Source organism: Ranitomeya imitator, chromosome 1 (assembly GCF_032444005.1).
Source record: "Ranitomeya imitator isolate aRanImi1 chromosome 1, aRanImi1.pri, whole genome shotgun sequence".
Classification (NCBI taxonomy): Eukaryota; Metazoa; Chordata; class Amphibia; order Anura; family Dendrobatidae; genus Ranitomeya; species Ranitomeya imitator.
The window spans coordinates 287,731,390-287,755,979 of NC_091282.1; the positions used below are offsets into that span (position 1 = coordinate 287,731,390).

Here is a 24,590-nt window from a genome sequence, read left to right on the forward strand (position 1 = left end):
AAATGGGGTCACTTGTGGGGGGTTTCTACTGTTTAGGAACACCAGGGGCTCTGCAAACGCAACGTGACGCCCGCAGACCATTCCATCAAATTCTGCATTTCAAAAGTCACTACTTCCCTTCTGAACCCCGACGTGTGCCCAAACAGTGGTTTACCTCCACACATGGGGTATCAGCGTACTCAGGAGAAACTGGACAACAACTTTTGGGGTTCAATTTCTCCTGTAACCCTTGGGAAAATAAAAGAATCTGGGCTAAATAATTATTTTTGAGGAAAGAAAACGTATTTATTATTTTCACGGTTCTGCATTATAAACTTCTATGAAGCACTTGGGGGTTCAAAGTGCTCACCACACATCTAGATGAGTTCCTTTCGGGGTCTAGTTTCTAAAATGGGGTCACTTGTGGGGGGTTTCTACTGTTTAGCCACATTAGGGGCTCTGCAAACGCAACGTGACGCCCGCAGAGCATTCCATCAAAGTCTGCATTTCAAAACGTCACCACTTCAATTCCGAGCCCCGGCATGTGCCCAAACAGTAGTTTACCCCCACATATGGGGTATCACCGTACTCAGGAGAAACTGGAAAACAAATATTGGGGTCAAATTTCTCCTGTTACCCTTGGGAAAATTAAAAAATTGCAGGCTAAAAGATAATTTTTGAGAAAATAATTTTTTTTTTTTTTTTTCATGGCTCTGCGTTATAAACTTCTGTGAAGCACTTGGGGGTTCAAAGTCCTCACCACACATCTAGATTAGTTCCTTTGGGGGTCTAGTTTCCAAAATGGGGTCATTTCTGGGGGATCTCCAATGTTTAGGCACACAGGGGCTCTCCAAACGTGACATGGTGTCCGCTTATGATTGGAGCTAATTTTCCATTTAAAAAGCCAAATGGCGTGCCTTCCCTTCCGAGCCCTACCGTGCGCCTAAACAGTGGTTTACCCCCACATATGGGGTATCAGCGTACTCAGGACAAACTGGACAACAACATTTGGGGTCCAATTTCTCCTATTACCCTTGGCAAAATAGGAAATTCCAGGCTAAAAAATCATTTTTGAGGAAAGAAAAATTATTTTTTATTTTCATGGCTCTGCGTTATAAACTTCTGTGAAGCACCTGGGGGTTTAAAGTGCTCAATATGCATCAAGATTAGTTCCTTGGGGGGTCTAGTTTCCAAAATGGGGTCACTTGTGGGGGAGCTCCAATGTTTAGGCACACAGGGTCTCTCCAAACGCGACATGGTGTCCGCTAACGATGGAGATAATTTTTCATTCAAAAAGTCAAATGGCGCTCCTTCCCTTCCGAGCCTTACCATGTGCCCAAACAGTGGTTTACCCCCACATGTGAGGTATTGGTGTACTCAGGAGAAATTGCCCAACAAATTTTAGGATCCATTTTATCCTGTTACCCATGTGAAAATGAAAAAATTGAGGCTAAAAGAATTTTTTTGTGAAAAAAAAGTACTTTTTCATTTTTACGGATCAATTTGTGAAGCACCTGGGGGTTCAAAGTGCTCACTATGCATCTAGATAAGTTCCTTGGGGCGTCTAGTTTCCAAAATGGGGTCACTTGTGGGGGAGCTCCAATTTTTAGGCACACGGGGGCTCTCCAAACGTGACATGGTGTCCGCTAAAGAGTGGAGCCAATTTTTTATTCAAAAAGTCAAATGGCGCTCCTTCCCTTCCAAGCCCTGCCGTGCGCCCAAACAGTGGTTTACCCCCACATATGAGGTATCAGCGTACTCAGGACAAATTGGACAACAACTTTCGTGGTTCAGTTTCTCCTTTTACCATTGGGAAAATAAAAAAATTGTTGCTAAAAGATAATTTTTGTGACTAAAAAGTTAAATGTTCATTTTTTTCCTTCCATGTTGCTTCTGCTGCTGTGAAGCACCTGAAGGGTTAATAAACTTCTTGAATGTGGTTTTGAGTACCTTGAGGGGTGCAGTTTTTAGAATGGTGTCACTTTTGGGTATTTTCAGCCACATAGACCCCTCAAACTGACTTCAAATGTGAGGTGGTCCCTAAAAAAATGGTTTTGTAAATTTCGTTGTAAAAATGAGAAATCGCTGGTCAAATTTTAACCCTTATAACTTCCTAGCAAAAAAAAATTTTGTTTCCAAAATTGTGCTGATGTAAAGTATACATGTGGGAAATGTTATTTATTAACTATTTTGTGTCACATAACTCTCTAGTTTAACAGAATAAAAATTCAAAATGTGAAAATTGCGAAATTTTCAAAATTTTTGCCAAATTTCCATTTTTATCACAAATAAACGCAGAATTTATTGACCTAAATTTACCACTAACATGAAGCCCAATATGTCACGAAAAAACAATCTCAGAACCGCTAGGATCCGTTGAAGCGTTCCTGAGTTATTACCTCATAAAGGGACACTGGTCAGAATTGCAAAAAACGGCAAGGTCTTTAAGGTCAAAATAGGCTGGGTCATGAAGGGGTTAATACTTTAGGGGAACCAAACAGAATTCTGGTGGGTTGAGGGGTTGAATAATAAATGACCCTCTGAAAAGACTTTTCACAATTTAAAAAAAAAATAAACAAAGAAATAACATTCTTTTTCTCCTTCGCCTCATTGGGGGACACAGACCATGGGTGTATGCTGCTGCCACCAGGAGGCTGACACTAAGTAATACAAAGAAAAAGTTAGCTCCTCCCCTGCAGTATACACCCTCCTGCTGGCTCCCAGCTAACCAGTTCTTGCTTAGTGTCCGTAGGAGGCACACGGACGGGTCTGCTATTCAGACCCAAAGAACTCTTTTTTTACCGTTTTTTACTTTTTACTACGGTCGAATGGGGCGACGGATTCTTTCATGTTCCGATCTCCTCGAACCATCAACAGGCGAGCACGGGAGTTTTACCTCTCCGTATCCTCTCCTGCGACGTGGGAAGCCACTGCCTGAGCTGATTTTAGGGGCGACGGGCCCCTTCAAGGGCACCGATCTCCCCCCTCCCTTATCAGACGAGCACTGGAGTTTCACCTTCAGTATCCTCTTCTGCAGCCAGGCCTATTGCCGGACATTCAGCCCTGTCCACCAGGTTTTACCCTCGGCTGTACAGAGGCACCTTCCAGCGTGGCGTCCGAGCAGCCCCCACTGCATCACCACTGAAAAAGCGGATGATGGAAGGAGGCAGACGGTTCCTCTCCACCCCTCTTCTGCAGGGATGGTGGATGGAGGCTCCCCAACCCTGCACCGTCCTATCTACCCGGGCACAGCTCCTACCTGCAGCATCTGCCACCCCCTCCATATTGGGGTAAGTGCTCCGTGAGATTTGGGTTTTCCGGCGGTCAGAGGAGGGCTCCATAGCGACTGGGTCCCCACAGAGCTTCGCGGCACTTTTCTCCTCAGTCTGCGCGTGCGCGCCGGCCGAAGCCATAAATTTAGTCCCCGGCTTCGGCCCTGTTTAGGCCGCATCCCGGGAAGCCCCGCCCACCGCTTGCTTCCTTCTAGCGGCTCCGCCCCCCTATTCAGGCGCTTCTCGTTCCAGACGAGATCTCGGCGGCCATCTTCTTCCTCCTCCATTGCGGTCACTATTTCTTCTGGAGGGGGCTGCGGCCGGCGGTTTTTCAGCGCTGAAGTCAGCGCTATTCCAGACGGGGGTCTCAGAACCTGAGTAAGGTGAATCGCCCCAATATCTCCCCCCCCCCCCCCACCGGCACGCATCCCGGCAGCATTAAGGGACTAGCTTTCCCTGTTTTTTTATATACTTAAGGCCTGCAATCTCTGGTGCTCCTGCACACTACAGAATGTATAGTACAGTGTGCAGGCTTGCAAACAGAGAGCTGTGAGTTCCCAGCAATGAAGCTCTCATGACTCATTCCCTGGTGACTCATTCCCTGGTATTTAAAGGAAACCCGTCACCCCGTTTTTTGAGATTGAGCTATAAATACTGTTAAATAGGGCCTGCGCTGTGTGTTCCTATAGTGTATGTAGTGTACCCTGATTCCCCATGTATGCTGAGAAATAACTTACCAAAGTCGCCGTTTTCGCCTGTCAATCAGGCTGGTCAGGTCGGGAGGGCGTGGTGACATCGCTGGTTCTTCCTCAGCTTTACGTTGGTGGCGTAGTGGCGTAGTAGTGAAGACACAGCGCGCGATCTGCGCTGTCATCCCTTTCGTCGGTGGGGGCGGCCATCTTCCTGGGGCCACGCGTGCGCAGATCGAGTGCTCTGCTGCACGGGGCTTCAGGAAAATGGCCGCGGGATGCCGCGCGTGCGCATTAGAGATCGCGGCGGCCATTTTCCCAAAGCCGAGTTTGCATCTCGACTTTGGGAAAATGGCCGCCGCGATCTCTAATGCGCACGCGCGGCATCCCGCGGCCATTTTCCTGAAGCCCCGTGCAGCAGAGCACTCGATCTGCGCACGCGTGGCCCCAGGAAGATGGCCGCCCCCACCGACGAAAGGGATGACAGCGCAGATCGCGCGCTGTGTCTTCACTACTACGCCACTACGCCACCAACGTAAAGCTGAGGAAGAACCAGCGATGTCACCACGCCCTCCCGACCTGACCAGCCTGATTGACAGGCGAAAACGGCGACTTTGGTAAGTTATTTCTCAGCATACATGGGGAATCGGGGTACACTACATACACTATATGAACACACAGCGCAGGCCCTATTTAACAGTATTTATAGCTCAATCTCAAAAAACGGGGGTGACAGGTTCCCTTTAATACTCTGCCCGGTAGTCGCTGGGCCCATAGGTGCATCCCCAGCTTTCCATGCCTTTTTATTAAACCCAGGACCAGCATTCCCTGGTCTTAAGGGTCCCCTAGTTTTAAAAGGGTCACATCCCCAGCATTCTCTGCTCTGCCAGAAGCCGGTCTCCTTTTCCTTAGTACTTAATCAGGCCAGTATGCCCTGGTCTTAAAGGCACAGGGCCAGTAGGCACTGGTCTTAAAGGCACATGGCAAGTATGCCCTCGTCTTAAAGGCACATGACCAGCATCCCTGGTCTTAAAGGAGCATGACCAGCATACTTGTTCTTAAAGGCACATTACCAGCTTTGCTGGTCTTTAAGGCACTTGTTCCAACATTCCTTTCATGACCAGTATTCCTGGTCTTAAAGGCACGTGACCAGCATGCCCTGGTCTTATAGACTCGTGACCAGTATCCCCTGGTCTTAAAGGCACATGACCAGTATGCCCTTGTCTTAAAGGCACGTGACCAGTATCCCCTGGTCTTAAACGCTATAACCAGTATGCCCTGGTCTTAAAGGCACATGACTAGTACGTCCTGGTTTTTCAAGGCCATGACCAGTATGCCCTGGTCTTAAAGGCACGTGACCAGTATCACCTGGTCTTAAACGCAATAACCAGTATGCCCTGGTCTTAAAGGCACATGACTAGTACGTCCTGGTTTTCAAGGCACATGACCAGTATGCCCTGGTCTTAAAGGCTCATGTCCATTATGCCCTGGCTTTTAAAGGCACACGACCAGTATGCCCTGGTCTTTAAGGCACGTGACCATTATGCCCTGGACTTAAAGGCTCAGGACCAGTACGCCCTGGTCTTAAACGCAAATGACCAGCATACCCTGGTTTTAAGGGCACATGACCATTATCTCCTGGATTTCAGCATGCCCTGCTTTTAAAGGCACATGAACAGTATGTCATCTTACAAAAGGCACAAGACCAGTATTCCCTGGTCTTAAAGGCTCATGGCCAGTAACCCCTAGCCTTAAAGGCGCATGACCAGTATTTACTGGTCTTAAGGGCACATCATCTATCCTAAGCTGGTCACCCTAACTGAGCTCTGGAGCACTCACATGCTCCCTCTCCTACAATGGGAGCCGTCGGCTAGCAGGGGCCGCAAGTATTCTAGAAAAACGTACAGGTTCTAGAAAATCTCCATCAACATTTGACGGTGATGCACTGGAAGACCTCTAAGTAGGATACCATACCTGGTCGGAATTTTATGGGCGACGGGTCCCTGGCTCCGATTTCCCCCCACACCTTCAACAGACGAGCACACGGAGTGTCGCCTCCATGTATCTTCTTCTGCATCCAGGTCTATCGCCACAACCTGCCTGTCCACTCGGAAACCTCAATTCTGGGGATGTGGCGTCCACATTTGTGGCGTCCCAACAGGGAGGTTTTTCCCCCCTTTGTATCAGATGCAAGAAAGTGGACGATTCCTCTCCACTTCCCTGTTAAGAAGATGGTGGATCGAGGTTTTTCCTTATTTTCTTCTCTGCACGACGATGGCAGAGACCTGCTGGTTACAGTCCCGCATTCTGTCACTTGGCAGACTCGCCGGGCAGAACTTCTTGCGGTATTCCTACCAGTATCCTGGCCGGTGTATCATCAATTAAGATTCCACAGACGGTCGGATAGCAAATCTAGTTCGTTCCGTCTTGTGGTTTCGGGTTCAGCGCTCTACCCTTCCTTAGCCGCCACATGGGTTGCTTGACCAAAGGGAGAGCATGAAAGTCTCCGGGTCCCAGACCTTATCTACTTCGTTCCACAGTATAGCTGGCCAATCAAATCTTCTGAGCGGGAGACTAGCAAGGGATCGTATCTCTTCTTCAGGCTCAACCAGCAGTGGAAGCATTGGCCAGGACAGTCTAGATCTAAGGGATCTTGGTTCCAAAATGGAGGGAATGAAAAGTATCTCCATTCCTGGACCCCAAACTTCTAACAACCTTTGACAGGGCCCTTTCTTTTTTCGGATGGAGTTCCTCTGCTCAGCCACTTCTTCAACAGAGAAACGTGGTTGTTTTCTGGCATCCATCGTCATTCGGGATTCTTACCCTCACATACCTATTTCTCCTCTCTACTATAATCTCTTCGCCTTTCCATTCGCGAACAGTATTTTCACGACCTGGCCCTTCTGCCTGGCTACCACACCAGAGTGGTTGCAAGGGTCATGGTGGTTGTCATGTTCTTCTTGCACCTTAGAAGCATGGTCGTCCTGCCCTATTTGGTCGACTTTGTAGCCGCTCTCCTAGGACTACGCTGAGTCGTCCATATCACTTGCAATTACCTCTCTATTGGGCTAGCAGCTAAACTTAGACAAGTTTTTTTTTTTTTCCCTCATTCTCAGCCCAGCAGATCCTCTTTGAGGATGATCCTGCCCAAGAAGGATGGTTATTCTCTCTCGGGTCTAGGTCGTGGCCCTTCTACAGGGAGCTTGCGCACTCGATCTCTCATTCCCTCGGTTCTTTCAATTCGCTAGGAGGGTTCTGAGGGAAAGGACATCTACGGAAGCAGTTTCCTTCGCTGCGCTCGTTTTCTGCAAGTCAATCAGGCTCTCAAAGGGTAGTCTCTGAGCTCCTTTCTCTTCCAGAGCCTTCTCCTGGCCCAAGGGCTATTGGGAGATACCATTGCCAGTTTTCTTCTCCCGATCATCTCTCTGTAGATCCGAACGGTACGGCTATTCCTTCAGCAGGCCCTCTGCCTTCTGGCGGGTCTTCAGTTGGATAATGCCTCGGCTGTGCCCCAAGTTAGCCATCTAGCAAGTACCCTCAGTCAAGCGCCATGGCTAAGGTACCTCGCACTCTCTGATGGGCCGAGTTCTATCTTCGGTGATCTCAACAGTACATTCCCTGGAGTAGAACACTGGGGGCGGCAGACATATTCAGCCGTCCGGGCTTTTCCTCAAGTGAGTGGGAACTTCACTCGGAAATCTTCCATCGGACCTACCTTCACTGGAGTACTCCAGAGGTAGTTCGTATGGCGTCCAAACTGAACGCCAATGTACTCCAGTTCATGGTTTGGCCTCGCGATCCAAGACCATTGCAGTGCATGATCTATTCTTCCATGGTACCAATTTCCATAACCCCTCTTCCACTACGTCTGAATCCTTTTCGGAAGCGGGTAGGGCCCCAGTGATCCCGGGAGACCATGTCAGGTTTTTTTCTCGCTTGCGGTACTAGTATTTTTCCGGCTTATTGTCTCAAGCTGGAAATATGGTCTTTCTTGCAGGCCCCAACCTGTAGTTCTTCCCTACCGCGTACCGTTAAATCCGTGGGACCTTAATGGTCCTGGGCATCTTACAGTGGACTCCTTTTCTGATCCGGATAGACTTTTCTATCAGGGAGGGTCTCTCCCCTTCTTTCTCTGCGTTCTTGTCCTCCTGATGAGTCTTCAGATCTCGACGCTCTGTTCTTTATCTTTTTTCCTTATTACCTTCAAGGCAAGGTTGCCCTCTAGCCATCCCCTTCCCTCGTTGCCAAGGGGTATTATATCTCCACTGTTGCAGGGGCATCGTCCTCTCATCTCCTTCGGCTCTAGTCCACAAAGCGGAATGGGTTCTCCATAATCTGGAAGAAGCGAGTGCTCCGAGTGGGTACGTATCGAGGACGACGTCCTTCCAAAGGTTGGACATTTTACTCGGGTTTTTCGATGGTAAGTAGGCTTCCTGACGGTCGCAGGAAGGGTTTGGCCGTTTTTCTTCGGGCACGTTAGCCTGGTGGATTCTTTTCTCCATCCAGGAGTCCTTTCGCGCTAGATGCCAGCCTATCTCCCTGTCTGAGGGCTCTAGGCGCCAGACGTCGGCAAGCACGACCGCAGGCTTGCGAATTCCTCCAGGCCGCATGCATTCTTGAAGCACTATAATTCACTCACTTCCACAGATGTGAGTCTGGGCAGGTGGACTTTGCAGGCCGCGGTGGCGCACTTGTAAGTAGCGGCTACACGGCCTGAAGTGATGTTGTCTCCACCCAGGGACTGCTTTGGGACGTCCCATGGTCTGTGTCCCCCAATGAGGCGAAGGAGAAATAGGGATTTTTGTGTACTCACCGTAAAATCCTTTTCTCCGAGCCATTCATTGGGGGACACAGCTCCCACCCTGTTATTAGCTTATGCTTTGTTTTTATCTTTTGATATGTTATACTCTTATATATAATGTGACATGCTTTACGCTTATATGTCGTTATTGATCTCCTACTGCTTTTGCACCGAACTGGTTAGCTGGGAGCCAGCAGGAGGGTGTATACTGCAGGGGAGGAGCTAACTTTTTCTTTGTATTACTTGGTGTCAGCCTCCTGGTGGCAGCAGCATACACCCATGGTCTGTGTCCCCCAATGAATGGCTCGGAGAAAAGGATTTTACGGTGAGTACACAAAAATCCCTATTTTGCTGCAGTGCATTTCACACTTACAGGCTGATCTACAGTCCAAATGTCACAATGCCAAGTTAATTCCAAATGTGTAAACCTGCTAAATCTGCAGGGGGTTGAATACTACTTCTAGGCACTATATATTAACCATCAAGGAGGTACTCGGTCAGGTTGATTAATGGATGTTTTTTTTTTTTTTTTGAATGGGGCGAAAGGGGGGTGATTTGTGTAACCAATAAAAATTGTTAATATTTATGGACATCAACTCCATTTTTTTTCTTCTTTATTGCTGTTCGTAGGAGTGTCCGCTTGATAATTGTGATTGAGTTTCTCCCTGGGAGGCTCCCCCACTGGGGTTGTGAGCATGGTGGAGGAATTTGTGAAAAAATCTTTCAATTTGGTCTTCTTTTTTTGTTGTACCAGGGAATGGGGAGCGCACATGGAGGATAGTTTCGTCCAGGGACTATGGTCTCAATCTGAACAAAATTCATCGTCCAATTTAAAAGAATTATTAGCGGTAGAACGCGCTTTAAAAAATTTTCTTATTCCCTTACAGGGTAGACATGTCAGATTTTTTTCAGACAACCAGGAGACCGTAGCCTATATTAACCATCAAGGAGGTACTCGGTCAGGTTGATTAATGGATGTTGCGGATCGTATTTTTCAGATGGCCGAAAAATATCTACTATCTATTACGGCTCTTCATATAAAAGGAAAGCTCAATGTCATGGCCGACTATCTAAGCCGCAACAAGCTCGGACAGGGAGATTGGACATTGAATCAGACCATCTTCAATCAGATTGTACAATTATGGGGGTGCCCAGATATAGACCTTTTCGCAAGCAAGGAAAACAGAAGGCTACATCGTTTCTGCTCCTTTAAACCCCAGAGAAAACCCATATGCAGTGGACGCTCTCTTAATTTCATGGCACTTCAATCTCCCTTACGCCTTTCCTCCTCTAACCTTAATCCCGATAGTTCTGAGGAAGATACGGGAGGACAGGGCTCGGGTAATCATGATAGCCCCGTTCTGGCCCAGAAGGTCATGGTTTTCATGGCTGAGGAAGATGTCCATTTCCCAGCCTTGGATTCTTCCAGAGATACCAGATCTCCTCTCCCAGGGCCCAATCTCCATCCACGAGTCGCCAATTTACATCTAGCGGCGTGGAGTTTGAGAGGTCATTACTAAGAGCGAAGGTCTAGCCACAAGCACTCTGAGTCCAAGTGTCGGCTCTGGGGGCGCTGTACAATAATAAATTAGCCAGCAATCACTGGATATCTAGGTTCTTCAAGGCTGCAACTAGGTCCAGGCCAGTTATTAAGCAGAAATTGGTTCCATGGGACCTAAATTTTGTACTGGCAGCTCTGATGGAGGCGCCATTTGAACCTATCGACACTGTCCCGATTAAAATCCTATCTTTTAAAACGGCCCTTTTAGTCGCGCTCTCATCCACGAGAAGGGTTAGCAATCTACAAGCCCTATCTAGACAGCATCCATATATGCAGTTTAGAGAAGATAGGGTTATCTTGAAACCTGATCCTCTTTACCTTCCGAAAGTAGCTTCAAAATGTCACAGATTACAGGAGGTGCTTCTTCCTTCGTTCTGTTCTAACCCCACTAATGATAGAGAGGAAATTCCATTTGCTTGATGTAAGAAGATGTCTTCTTAAATATATTTTCGTTACTAACTCTTGGAAGAAGGATAATTCCCTATTTGTATCCTTCCAGGGAGTTAGAAAGGGACTTAGTGTCCAAAAAACACATTAGCTAGATGGATCAGGGAGGCAATTTCTTTGGCTTATTCAGCAGGTGGTGTGCAGATCCCGGAAGGTATAAAAGCTCACTCCACTCGAGCCATGGCTACTTCCTGGGCAGAGAGATCAGAGTTGTCCATTGAAGACATTTGTAAGGCGGCCACATGGTCTTCTCCATCTACTTTCCTTAAGCACTGTAGACTAGATTTTGGTAGCTCCTCCGATCTCACGTTTGGAAGAAGGGTGCTTGAGGCAGTTGTCCCTCCTTAGTCTCTTTTATTTCTCTGAAAGTCTCTCGTGGTGCTGTCATGGCGACTGAATAATACGTAAGCTACTTACTGGTAGCGGTGTTTTTCAGGAGCCCATGACAGCACCTTTATATTCCCTACCCTCTTTTCTTGTGTGGGTCAACACCTTCTTTCCATTAAGTCCTAAGTTTATTCACTGGGTGAATTGTACCATGTTTTAAAATTGTTTATGTGCTACTAACCTAGGAGGTCCTCTCATGCTCTGTAAACCAACTGACGAGGGAGAGAGGTGCCGCCCTTTTTATGTCTTTAGGTTTCCTGTCCCTGAAGGGCGGATCCCCACTCTCATGGTGCTGTCATGGGCTCCTGAAAAACACCATTACCGGTAAGTAGCTTACGTATTCATTGCTATTTATCTCATCTATGTATCTCACTGATTCCCTCTATACTGTGTTTGTTGTAGAGGTATGCTGACATGTTAGTCATGGATGAGTGCGTTCGGATGTTTATACATCACCATTATTAAGTCTATTATTCTGTTCCATACTAAGATAAGGAAACTGGAAGTCATGGCTTGGATCGATCCATCCCCTGCAGCAATGTTGACAATGAATTGAGTGTCACATTGTTTTAACCCCTTCACCCCAAAGCCTGTTTTCACCTAAGTGACAGGGCCAATTTTTACAATTCTGACCATTGTCACTTTGAGGTCATAACTCTGAAACGCTTCAACGGATCTTGGTGATTCTGACATTGTTTTCTCGTGACATATTGTACTTCATGAAAGTGGTAAAACTTCTTCGATATGACTTGCATTTATTTGTGAAAAAAACAAAAATTTGTCAGAAATTATGAAATATTAGCAATTTTCAAACTTTGTTTTTATGCCCTTAAATTAGAGAGTTATATCACACAATATAGTTAATAAACAACATTTCCCACATGTCTGCTTTACATCAGCACAATGTTGGAAACATAATTTTTTTTTGTTAGGGAGTTATAAGGGTTAAAAGTTGACCAGCGATTTCTCATTTTTGCAACAAAATTTGCAAAACCATTTTTTTTACGGACCACCTCACACTTGAAGTGACTTTGAGGGGTCTATATGACAGAAAATGCCCAAAAGTGACACCATTCTAAAAACTGCACCCCTCAAGGTACTCAAAACCACATTCAAAAAGTTTATTAACCCTTCAGGTGCTTCACAGGAATTTTTTGAATGTTTAAAAACAATTTAACATTTAACTTATTTTTCACAAAATTTTTACTTCAGGTCCAATTTGTTTCATTTTACCAAGGGTAACAGGAGAAATTGGACCACAAAAGTCGTTGTACAATTTGTCCTGAGTACGCCGATACCCCATATGTGGGGGTAAACCACTGTTTGGGCACATGGCAGAGTTCGGAAGGGAAGGAGCGCCATTTGACTTTCCAATGCAAGATTTGCTGGAATTGAGATCGGAGCCCATGTCACGATTGCAGAGCATCTGACGTGCCTAAACAGTGGAAACCCCCACAAGTGACACCATTTTGGAAAGTAGACCCTCTAAGGAACTAATCTAGATGTGTGGTGAGCACTTTGAACCTCCATGTGCTTCACAGAAGTTTATAATGTAGAGCCGTAAAAAAAAATTCTTATTAATTTTCACAAAAAATGATCTTTTTGCCCCCAATTTTTTTTCCCCAAGGGTAACAGGATAAATTGGACCCCAAAAGTTGTTGTGCAATTTGTCCTGAGTACGCCGATACTTCATATATGGGGATAAACCACTGTTTGAGCGCATGGCAGAGCTCGGAAGGGAAGGAGCGCCATTTGACTTTTCAATGCAAAATTGGCTGGAATTGAGATCGGAACCCATGTCGCATTTGGAGAGCCCCTGACGTGCCTTAACAGTGGAAACCCCCCACAAGTGACCCCATTTTGGAAAGAAGACCCCCTAAGGAACTTATCTAGATGTGTGGTGAGCACTTTTAACCCCCAATTGTTTCACTAAAGTTTAGAATGTAGCGGTGTGAAAATTAAAAAATCATTTTTTCTTTCCACAAAATGATGTTTTAACCCGCAATTTTTTTTTTCGCCAAGGGTAACAGGAGAAATTGGACCACAAAAGTTATTGTCCAATTTGTCCTGAGTACGCTGATACCCCATATGTTGGGGGGAACCACTGTTTGGGTGCACGGCAGAGCTCGGAAGGGAAGGAGCGCCGTTTGAAATGCAGACTTAGATGGATTGGTCTGCAGGCGTCATGTTGATTTGCAGAGCCCCTGATGTACCTAAACAGTAGAAACCCCCCACAAGTGACCCCATATTGGAAACTAGACCCCCCAAGGAACTTATCTAGATGTGTTGTGAGAACTTTGAACCAACAAGTGTTTCACTACAGTTTATAACACAGAGCCGTGAAAATAAAAAATATTTTTTTTTCCACGAAAATGATATTTTAGCCCCCAGGTTTTTCTTTTCCCAAGGGTAACAGGACAAATTGGACCCCAAAAGTTGTTGTCCAACTTGTCCTGAGAACGCTGATACCCCATATGTTGGGGGGAACCACTGTTTGGGCGCACAGGAGAACTCGGAAGGGAAGGAGCAGTGTTTTAGTTTTTCAAAGCAGAATTGGCTGGAATTGAGATCGGACGCCATGTCGCGTTTGGAGAGCCCCTGATGTGCCGAAACAGTGGAAACCCCCCAATTCTAACTGAAACCCTAATCCAAACACACCCCTAACCCTAATCCCAATGGTAACCCTAGTCCCAACCCCAACCCTAACCCTAGCCCTAACCCTAGTCCTAACCCTAGCCCTAAACCTAATGGGAAAATGGAAATAAATACATTTTTTTTACATTTTATTATTTTTCCCTAACTAAGGGGGTGATGAAGGGGGGTTTGATTTACTTTTATAGCGTTTTTTTTGGCGGATTTTTAGGGTTGGCAGCTGTCACACACTAAAAGACGCTTTTTATTGCAAAAAAATAGTTTTTGCATCACCACATTTTGAGAGCTATAATTTATCCATATTTTGGCCCACAGAGTCATGTGAGATCTTGTTTTTTGCGGGACGAGTTGACGTTTTTATTGGTAACATTTTCGGGCAGATGACATTTTTTGAACGCTTTTTATTCCGATTTTTATGAGGCGGAATGAACAAAAACCAGCAATTCCTGAAATTCTTTTAGGGGAGGCGTTTATACCGTTCCACGTGTAGTAAAATTGATAAAGAAGCTTTATTCTTCAGGTCAGTACGATTACAGCGATACCTCATTTATATAATTTTTTTATGTTTTGGCGCTTTCACACAATAAAAACTATTTTATATAAAAAAAAATAATTGTTTTTGCATCGCTTTATTCTGAGAGCTATAACTTTTTTATTTTTCTGCTGATGACGCTGTATGGCGGCTTTTTTTTTTGCAGGACAAGATGACGTTTTCAGCGGTACCATGGTTATTTATATCCGTCGTTTTGATCGCGTGTTATTCCACTTTTTGTTCGCCTGTATGATAATAAAGCAATGTTTTTTGCCTTGTTTTTTTTTTTGTTTTTTTTGCGGTGTTCACTGAAGGGGTTAACTAGTGGGATAGTTTTATAGAGCGGGTCATTACGGACGCGGCGATACCAAATATGTGTACTTTTATTGTTTTTTTTTAATTTACATAAATGGATTTACTGGGAATTTTTTTTTTTCATTATTTGGCGATTTTTTTTTTTTTTTTTTTTTTTTTACTTTCTACCATTGTCCCAGGGTGGGACATCACTGTATTAGATCAGATCATTGATCTGACAGTGTGCATAGCACTCTGTCAGATCAACGATCTGACAGACAAGCTTGGGTGGCTTTCCGGCGCCTGCTCTCAGCAACTCTCAGCAGGCGCCGGCTAGCCATGTAATTTCATGACCCGGAAGGAGTCCGGCGGCCATCTTGGATCCGGGGACTCCTTCCGGGTCACCGGAGCAACGCGATCTCATCGCGTTTCTCCGGTGGGAGAGCGCAGGGAGCCCCCGTCCCTGCGCGATCTCCCTCTATGCCGCTGTCACTACTGACAGCGGCATCAGAGGGGTTAAATGCCCGCGATCGGCGCTACCGCGGATCGTGGGCATTGCTGCGGGGTGTCAGCTGTCATATACAGCTGACACCCGCACCCGATCACCGCGGCGCTCAGCGCGAGACCGCGGTGATCGGTGCGCCGTACTAGTACTGCTGCTGGCACAAATGCAGTGCCGGCAGCGCAGTACTAGTACGGCGCATGTCGCGAAGGGGTTAAAGGCAATAGAGTGCAGTGTATCCCTTTGGCCGAATATTCAAGTATCTTCAGTATGGATAAAGCAAATGCCAGTCAGCGCCACCAGCGACTTATCTAATGGGAGTGAGTTCAAATTTAAAGGCAATCTTTGACCTTTCCTGCCTCCTGCACACTGCAGTACTTTGCTCTGCCCTCAACAGGGCAGATAAGTACGCCTGCGCCGGAGCACCGATGCCGGGGAGCCTTTGTGGATGGCGCAGGGACGTGTCATCCACATGAAGCAAGAAGGAGGGCGACATCGCAAGAAGATGGAAAGCGCCTGACCAAGACCAGCGACACCCATCGGACCGGACCGCCCTCAGGTGAGTATAATAAAAGTTATTTTTCTTCTCTTAGGGTACTTTCACACTAGCGTTTTTTGTAAATCCGTCACAATGCGTCGTTTTGCAGAAAAAACGCATCCTGCAAAAGTGCTTGCAGGATGCGTTTTTTCCCCATAGACTTCTATTGGCGACGCATTTGCGACGGATTTGCACACTTCGCATCCGTCTTGCGACGGATGCGTCGTGCTTTGGCGGACCGTCGGGAAAAAAAAACCCTACATGTAACGTTTTTTTCTCCCGACGGACCGCTTTTTCCGACCGCGCATGCGCGGCCGGAACTCCGCCCCTACCTCCCCGCACATTACAATGGGGCAGCGGATGCGCCGGAAAAATGCATCCGCTGCACCCATTGTGCAAAGCGTTAAACGCTAGCGTCGGAATCTCTCCCCGACGCATTGCGACGGGGAGATTCCGACGCTAGTGTGAAAGAAGCCTTACAGGTCGGATCGGGGGCTTATCTACACCATTATAGAATGCTGCATATAATCCCTGAAAGGGGGTGGCGATTACTCCTATCAGCCAAACCTGATGACAGGTTCCCTTTAATGCAAGTTTATTGAGTGAGGCTGGAAACTGTCTAGTGGGAATGTGGCTGGGAGAATGCATATTGCATACTTACGGTCACATGATTGCGGACACCGGAGAATCCTCACAGCGCGTAGTGTGCATGGTATGATGATTTACAAGTCTGCAGTCATATAAAGTGACTGCAGACTTGAAGTTTAAGACTGGATAACCCCTTTAAATTCACTGGCCCTGACAGTTCAGTTCCTGAGCCTCAGCCTCCTCCAGTTATTTTCCTGCCCAGCCTCTTTAGCTTAATTGATAGCCTACTCTCTGATTTCCTTGCCAAATATTAGCAAAAGAGGCTAATGGTAAGCAAGGAAACAATCTCAGATGGCAGTAGCTCCTTAAAGGGGTTTTCCCAGAAACCAAGAACATTTTAATTAAGACTACTTTTACACTTACCGGGTTTTTTGCGACCCGTTTTTGTAGGCCGTATTGCCGCAAAAAAGGCGGTCTGCTGCTATAACGGAACTCAAAAAACTTGTGGATCGCCGTTTTCCAGGTTCCCAATACTACATCACATACCATCAAGATACATGTTATGAGATCGGGCCTCCTGATGAGCCAGAGGGGCGAAACGTGTTGAGGCGGTGTTTATGGAAGGCGGACGGCATCTGGCTTAAGGATGAGTACTATGCTTGTTCTATCTGTCATAGCACTTTAAAAGCATGGCATAAGGAATGATAAAATGTTTTGTGGTGTACATCTAGAGATGCAAACTAGGTGCTGTAAAAAAATAATAATAATTTGGGTACAGGGGTATATGAAGAGATATGATATCACATATATACAAAAAATATAGACCGGTATCATGCCAAATGTATGTATATTGCCGGCCTATGCCAATATACATTGTCTCTATTGTTTTTAAACACGGTGTGGGGATTAGGTTTTCCCTATATATACACCTTTGTTTAGATATTAGGGGTCCTTTAGTCTTTTGTCTGGGTAGAGGGAGCCAATTGGCTCTGCAGGGTGTATCTAGGGACCCTAGGGTTAGCCATCGTTGAGTGGGGGCACCACAACGCTCCCCCGCAGTCAGGAAGGCATCAGTGTAGGCACCATATTGGGGATTAATATCCCAGTTTATCCCCTATAACCGTTTTGTTCACTGTGTTTTGTGAGTTTGTGTGGTATGGCCAGAGTTTGGTGGTATTTTAATATTAATGAGTAAAATTTGTTTTTTTTTATGGGGTTTATAATGATTTTAGAGTATTTTTTTTTTTTATATTCCCTATCCCACAGATGGCGAATTTGGGCAACTTTCAATGATAGTTGGCAGTGGTTTACCCAGGGGTGGAAATATCATTGGTGCAACCTGTGTAAGCGCCCATTTCCATCTCCAAAATAGGTGGAATTGTGCATTATGATGAGCTATTGTACTTCTAAGAGTCCATTTCTGTTCTTGCACAGGGGCCCTCTTCTGTCTGTCCGCCACTGGGTTTGCCTTCTGGGAAAAAAATGGATAAGATATTGAAAGTCAGTGCACCTAGTGTGATTCTTCACAGATGATGTCAAGGAAGGGAATCGGGAAGCCCCATATATTTTAGATGGTCAGTCAAATGTGGCCAGTTTTGCCTAGTTTCTTTTCGTTAGACATAACCATCTTGTACATTTATGGAATATTCCCAGAATGTAAGTTTCATATTTATCCTGGAACATGTTGTCAGTGGTCTTCTCTGACATCAGCACTTGTCTGAGCCGCCTTCTTGTCATGCAGTTCCAGTTGGTGGAGTCCACAACTACACATTTATGGCATATCCTGTGGATGATGTTAATGTATGTGAAGGGAGTACATCTTTAATTGGTTTAGTTAAAGGGGTAGTCTACCTTTTGTGAACATTTCTTTTTCTACTTAAGTACAATAAATAATTGGGGATTAAAAATTATTTTTGCAATTGGGTTGCATTAAAAACTTTGCACCATTTACTTCCTATAGCCGCTGTATTACACTGTCTATGATTGGCTGCAGAATGTGATAATGGGGTCGACCATATTATCTTTATTTTAGCAGATGTGTTGGGGACATGATTTTGTGGCACTTTTATACAGGTATGATGTGTTCTCCTTTTTCCTCTTGTTAGTGCAGCTTTCATAACAGGCTGCCCAGCTCTCCTGTCCATACAATGGCTGCTGGTGGTAGAGGAACATGTGGCCAGTCCTGTCCATCAGTCTTGTTCAATGTAAAACCTCAAATTAGAAAACTGCTTTTCTATTGGAGGAGGCTAAAGGACTGGTTTGGTCACTTGCTCCTCCATCAGCAGCCATTGTCTGGGCTGGAGATCTGGGCAGTCTGTGAGGAAAGCTGCACTAACGAGCAGAAGGAGAACCGTCATACCTGTATAATAGAAAGTGCCACAAAATCATGTCCTCAACACATCTGCTAAAATAAAGTTACTGCGTCTAAGGCCGGTGTCACACTTGCGAGTCACTTGCGCATCAATACCCGGCACTGCCGCCGGTGATTCAGACCGGAGCGTTCATCTGCATAGAAATACATGCAGCCGCATGCTTGGGTCCCGAGTGTCGGCAGCAGTGCCGGGTATTGATGCAAGAGACTCCCGTGAGTTTCTCGCATTGCACTCGCAAGTGTGACCCCGACCTAACCCAGTAACTCATTCTGCAGTCAGTAATAGACAATGTAATACAGTGGGTATGGAAGGCAAACAGCGCAACATTTTTAATGAAACCCAATTGCAAACATGATTTATAGCCCCAATTACATGTATTTAAGTAAGAAAAACATTTTTTCCTCAAAGTTAAACAACCCATTTTTTTTTTTTTTTTTTAAAAAAGGGGGTTTCCCACACAGCGTTATGCTCTGTATTAAGTGGGCTTTCTATCTTACTATAAGGGTGCAGTCAGATGACCGTATAAATCTGATGGAGGTTGGAGCGCAGCACATGGACTGGCTGACGGCTCTCCTGACTCCAGAATTACAACTTCATGTATTTCTATCTAGCTGTCACTCTGGGGTCAAGAGATCCGCTGGCCAATTTGTGCACAGCATTCCCATCTCGGTTTAATTTATCTGGCCGTCTGACTGCGCCCTATTCTTAGGATAGTTCATCAATGTCATAATCCAACACCCGGCACCCTCACAGATCAGCTATTTTCAGCTCAGGCGGAAGTTGAATGCAACCAGTTGATGAAGCCAAATGGCACACCTCTGCTGACTGTGTAGTGGTCATTCCCTGTTACTACAGATCACCTCCCATTCTCTTAGAATATGAGTCTAGCTGCAGTACCTGAAAATGGCCATTACACAGCATCCACAGCACACTGTTCCCCAGCTTTGTGTATTGTTTAGATACAGCTGATTGCTCGGAGTCTGTTACCCAGCACCCTCTCAATCTGAAATAGATGAAATATCTTAGAAAAGCCTTTTAATTGTTCAAATTAGGTGTGAATGCAGGCATGCACATTATGTAGAAGGTTTGGATGGTTGAACTATCTTTGCATGACATACATATTGGTCTTTCAAACTGGCAATAAATGCTCAGTGATAGATGGCTAAAGATGAATGATTTTCCTGGGCATGTTGCATCTGATAACAGTTGGATGAAAACCTGTCTGACCTAGCTCCAGGAGATGGCAATATATCATCCATCATCTAAAAATATTGTTCCTTGTTAAGATTACCGACAAACATTTGTTACGGTCAAAATTCATCTGTCATCAACTGTAGCCTAGATTCATACGTTTGTGTGAGTTACCATCCAAGAGAAACTGTGCACGGTCCTAGTATAGGAGAGAGTCGAACTTTGTTCTGAGCAAATAAAATGTATAAAAGCATTAAACCATTTCATTTAATACTCAAAGTTTTTAATATGAAGTCCAAACATGAAAAAGAAAAAAAAATGTTTAAAAATGTAAAAAATTGTGACGCATTCCCTTTAATAGTCCTTCCAATATGCTTCTAGGGAGTTCCTAACAATAGAAATAGCATTTTCTTTAATACAATTTTTCAGAAAAATGATCTTCTAAATGTTTTTTCTTTCTAGGACCAAATCTAACATGGAAGACTTGAGTAGTCAGGAAGGCCGCTTCGATGATGAGAAACAGATGGATGCCGATGAACTCCAAACTCTGAGCAAAGGCAAAATGCAAGATGCCAGTAAATTGGATGAAGATGAGACCATAACACATGGTGATGCTGCAAAAACTGAAGCCAGCACGGTTCTCATGCAAGATGATGCAGCAGTAAGTGAAACTACAGCCAAGATGTGTGATGATTCCGAGCAAACCAGCAACGCTGGAATGTATAGATACATTAAGGATGATCTTTTCACATCAGAAATTTTCAAAGTGGAGATCCAAAACTTGCCAAAATACATTGGCTTCAATGACCTTAAGAAATTCCTTGCCAAATATGGATTAAATCCTCACAAAATAAAACTCATGCAGAGACAAACATTTGCATTCGTAACCTTTAAAAGTGAGGAGGAAAGAAACAAAGCCATGAAAGTAATACATGGTGTAATGTGGAAAAACCGATTATTGACTGTCCGGCTGGCAAAACCCAAAGCTGATCCTATAATGAAGAAGAGAAAACAAGATGATGATGAAAAGGAGCAGTCACATAGCAAGAGGAAGGCTGCGGAGGAGAACGCTCCGGAGGAGGCCCTCAGCAAGCAGATCGCAGATGTGGTGACTCCTCTGTGGCAGATTCCATATGAAGAGCAACTGAAAATGAAAGGGCAAGAATGTGAACATGTGCTGCAGAGGCTCACAAAGTAATTATTTCCATATCGCTTACTTAAATTGGTTAATCTGTATTAAAACTACGTCCATATAGAACTATTATAGCTAGTTATGTATAGCATTGGGGCTACAGGACAGAAGGAGAACACCGGCCCACATTTACTTAAACTGTTGTGTCCTTTTTCAGCCATAAAGGGGAATTCAGGTTGCAAGTGCTCATAATTGACTATTTCATTCATTTTCAAAAGCATGTCTTTTTCTGGCAGTTCCATTGGGGATAAATGTAGCTGTTGTCAAGATGGGTGATAAAACTTCCCTATCCTAGCGATCGGTGGTGGGCGTCAACGAGGGCCCCTCACTGATCTGGAAGTCTACCTTCAGGCTCTCGGTTAGGTGATAACATTTTGTAACCGGAATACCCCTTTAAGAGGGGAGGTGGTTGATGTTATTTGCACCAATTTAATAATAGGCACAAGTTTTTTAATAAATTTGCCACATATCAGAAAGTCAAATCTTTTCCTGGTGTAGGTGTAGATTTCCTCCATTACCAGACTTCCTTTTTAAATTCAGTTATTTGATTAACGTTAAGCCTTCATAAAGACTATGTGATAGACAGAGCAAACAGTTACACATTTTAGATCAGATGTATAATAGGTTTATTTTTCCAAAAACACGTGAGGGCATACACCTCCGGATCTCTGCCATTAATAGTTGCAGTGTTAAGGTGCATTTAGCCGTCCATGCAAATCGGTTTGAGATTGGACCACAGTGCATGGACTGGCCGCAGGCCTACTGACTCGAGCATGAGCGCTTTATATATTTCTATGAACCTGTCAAGCTCTGGTCAGGAGACCTGCGGCCAATCATTGCATTGCAGTACAATCTCAGACTGATTTGCATGGACGTCTGAATACATCCTTGCACGGTTAGGCTATGTAAACACGTTCAGGATTTCTCGCAGAAAATTCCTGAGAAAAAACAGACATTTTCTGCGAGAAATCCGCATGCATTTTGCCGCGGTTTTTCCCGGACACTTCCCAATGCATTTTGTAGTAGGAAATCCGCAAAAGAACCGCAAAATTAATGACCATGCTGCGGTTTTTAGGCTGTGTGCACACGTTCAGGAATTCATGCAGAAAATTCCTGTGGAAATCCGGACATTTCTGCCAGATTTCCGCATGAAATCCGCATGCGTTTTTTGACGCGGTTTTTGCGCTTTTTTTGCGCTTTTTTTGCGCGTTTTTTCCCAGACATTTCCCAATGCATTAGACAGTGGGAAATCCGCGAAAAAAACGCAAAATTAATGAACAGGTTCATTATTTTTCCGCATTGCGTTTTTCATGTGGAAAAACGCACATCATGTGCACAGTAATTGCGGATTCCATTATAAATGATGGGATGCTTAATGTATGCAGATTATTTGCGGTTTTATAGCTAAAAAACCGCAAATAATCTGCAACGTGTGCACATAGCGTTACCACGAGGCGTTTTTTTCGCGGAAAAAAACGCACCATGTGCACAAAACATGCAGAATTCATTCTAAATGATGGGATGCTTATTGTATGCGTTTTTTTTTTTTTTGCGGTTTTATAGCGTTTTTATCGGGAAAAACTGCGAAAAAACCGCAACGTGTGCACACAGCCTTACATTTCTTAGTGTTTATCTATTAACCCCTTAATAACTGCCAATATGCCTTTTTACTGTGGTCATTAAAGGGCCTAAATTCTAAACTCCCGTTTTTGTACGACGCTGAGGATTAAGTGAAGAGCACCTTTTAATGGGAAAAAATTCACTGGATGTCGGTTGTATATTATAGCTGACACAGTGCTGAATCCGCTATTTTGGCCTCAATTGTTTTTTCATTTAGTGATGAAACTGGAAAATATTCAAGTCTCATAGTGGGCCTACGTAAGAATGCAAAAAAAAAAAGTTACGGTAAAAGGGATCTGTCACCAGTTTTTTGCTATGTAATCTGAGGGCAGCATGAAATAGTGGCTGAGACACTGATCTCAGTAATGTGTCACTTAGTGGGCTTTGTGCTGTTCCAATGTAATTGGTGCTTTATCAGCAGGAGAGTATCACTGCCAGACTGGCTGCCCACATGCCTCGGGATCCAGCCATGCCCCCAGCACTGATTAGCGGCTCTCTGGCAGATTTCTATGTAAGAAGAAATGAGGAATTGTAATTGCTGATGTTTTTATCCTCCACTGAATATATTTTCAAGTGAATAAAGAAAGAAGTTTTTTTTCACTACCTCGAGCTGGATTCCTCATTTCTTCTTTGATTTTCTATGCCCTGACACAGCGGCTCCGTGCTCCGAGTCTCCAAGGATGTCGATCATGGTGAGCTGGACTTTGTTCCATATTTCTATGTGCATTATATATTGACAAGCAGTGGAATGGGCGGGTTTAGCTTTCTGAGCTCTGCCACATCTACAGCAGAGAATTCTCTGATACTGCTGCACCTAGCACACTAAGAGATAAATCACTGGAGTCAGGGTCTCTATTCCTACATTATGCTGCTCTCTGAGGTAGCAAAAACCTGGTTACAGATTGCCTTAAAATTATGTAAAATGTTTTGCTACTAGAAAAAAAAGCCCACATAGTAGGTACTGTGTCTGGATCTAGCCAGAGGATAAAATTGGCATATTATTTAAACTGAACAGTGAACACTTTAAAAAAAAAAAAAAAAAAAAAAAAAAAAATTAAATGGCTTTCTCATTAAGAAAAGAAATGGAATAAAAAGTGATCAAGAAGTCATATGTAACAGGAAAAAATATATATTTGGCTCTGTGGGCAGAAAAATAAGTTACATCTATCAGAATATCATGATGCAAAAACAAATTATATTTTGTACAAAATAGTTTTTACTGTACAAACTTAGCAAAGCATAAAAACTTTCATAAATCTGGTATTGTAAGCGTGCTGACCAAAAGGAAAAAACTATCTTATTACTTCTACGTCACAGTGAAATAAGCAAAAAAAAATTTCAATTCTGCTTCTGAAAAATCGATTATAAAATATTTTGAATCCCAAAATTGTACCAGTTTGTACTTCAACTCATCCCATAAAAAACAAGCCACAACACAACTGTCGGCTGAAGAAAAAAAAAAGTTAGTGCTCTCAGGATATGGCGATGGAAAAACATTTTTTGATTAAAAATTTGTTTTTCATTCTTTAGTTCATTTATACCACACAGTTAATGACATAATAAAATGTCACTTGGGGGGGTTTCAATTATCGACCCCGGCTAGAAACTGCAACCATTTAATAAAAACAAATCGAGCTTAGGAGCTGGGAAATGTAGGAAGGCTCATGTTTATTTTCTTGTAAGTTGCATGAATTGTTACATTTTAAACATTTCAAACACTCATTTTATTTTATTTTTTTCTCACCAGGGAAATTGGAAACAATAACAAGGCTCTATTACCATGGTTATTTGTACAGAAACAGAAATATAATAAAGTCTGCTGCCCCTTGGAAGGCGTAAGGCCGTCCCCAGTTCAGGTATGATTTCTTCATTTTTCTAAGCAAAGGTACCGTCACATTAAGCGACGCTGCAGCGATATAGGCAACGATGCCGATCGCTGCAGCGTCGTGGTTTCGTCGCTGTGTGGTCGCTGG

General features: G+C 44.4%; 1 protein-coding gene across 1 annotated transcript in view; it reads left to right on the top strand.

Annotated features, from left to right (window-relative positions):
* The window catches only part of TRMT2A (tRNA methyltransferase 2 homolog A), a 109,144-nt gene that overhangs the window by 17,243 nt on the left and 67,311 nt on the right, over positions 1 to 24,590 (top strand). The window contains exons 2-3 of the mRNA XM_069756109.1: positions 20,268 to 20,999; positions 24,365 to 24,473. Coding sequence (XP_069612210.1) covers positions 20,281 to 20,999; positions 24,365 to 24,473 — 828 coding nt within the window. The 5' untranslated portion in view covers positions 20,268 to 20,280. The remainder of the gene's footprint in view (positions 1 to 20,267; positions 21,000 to 24,364; positions 24,474 to 24,590) is intronic.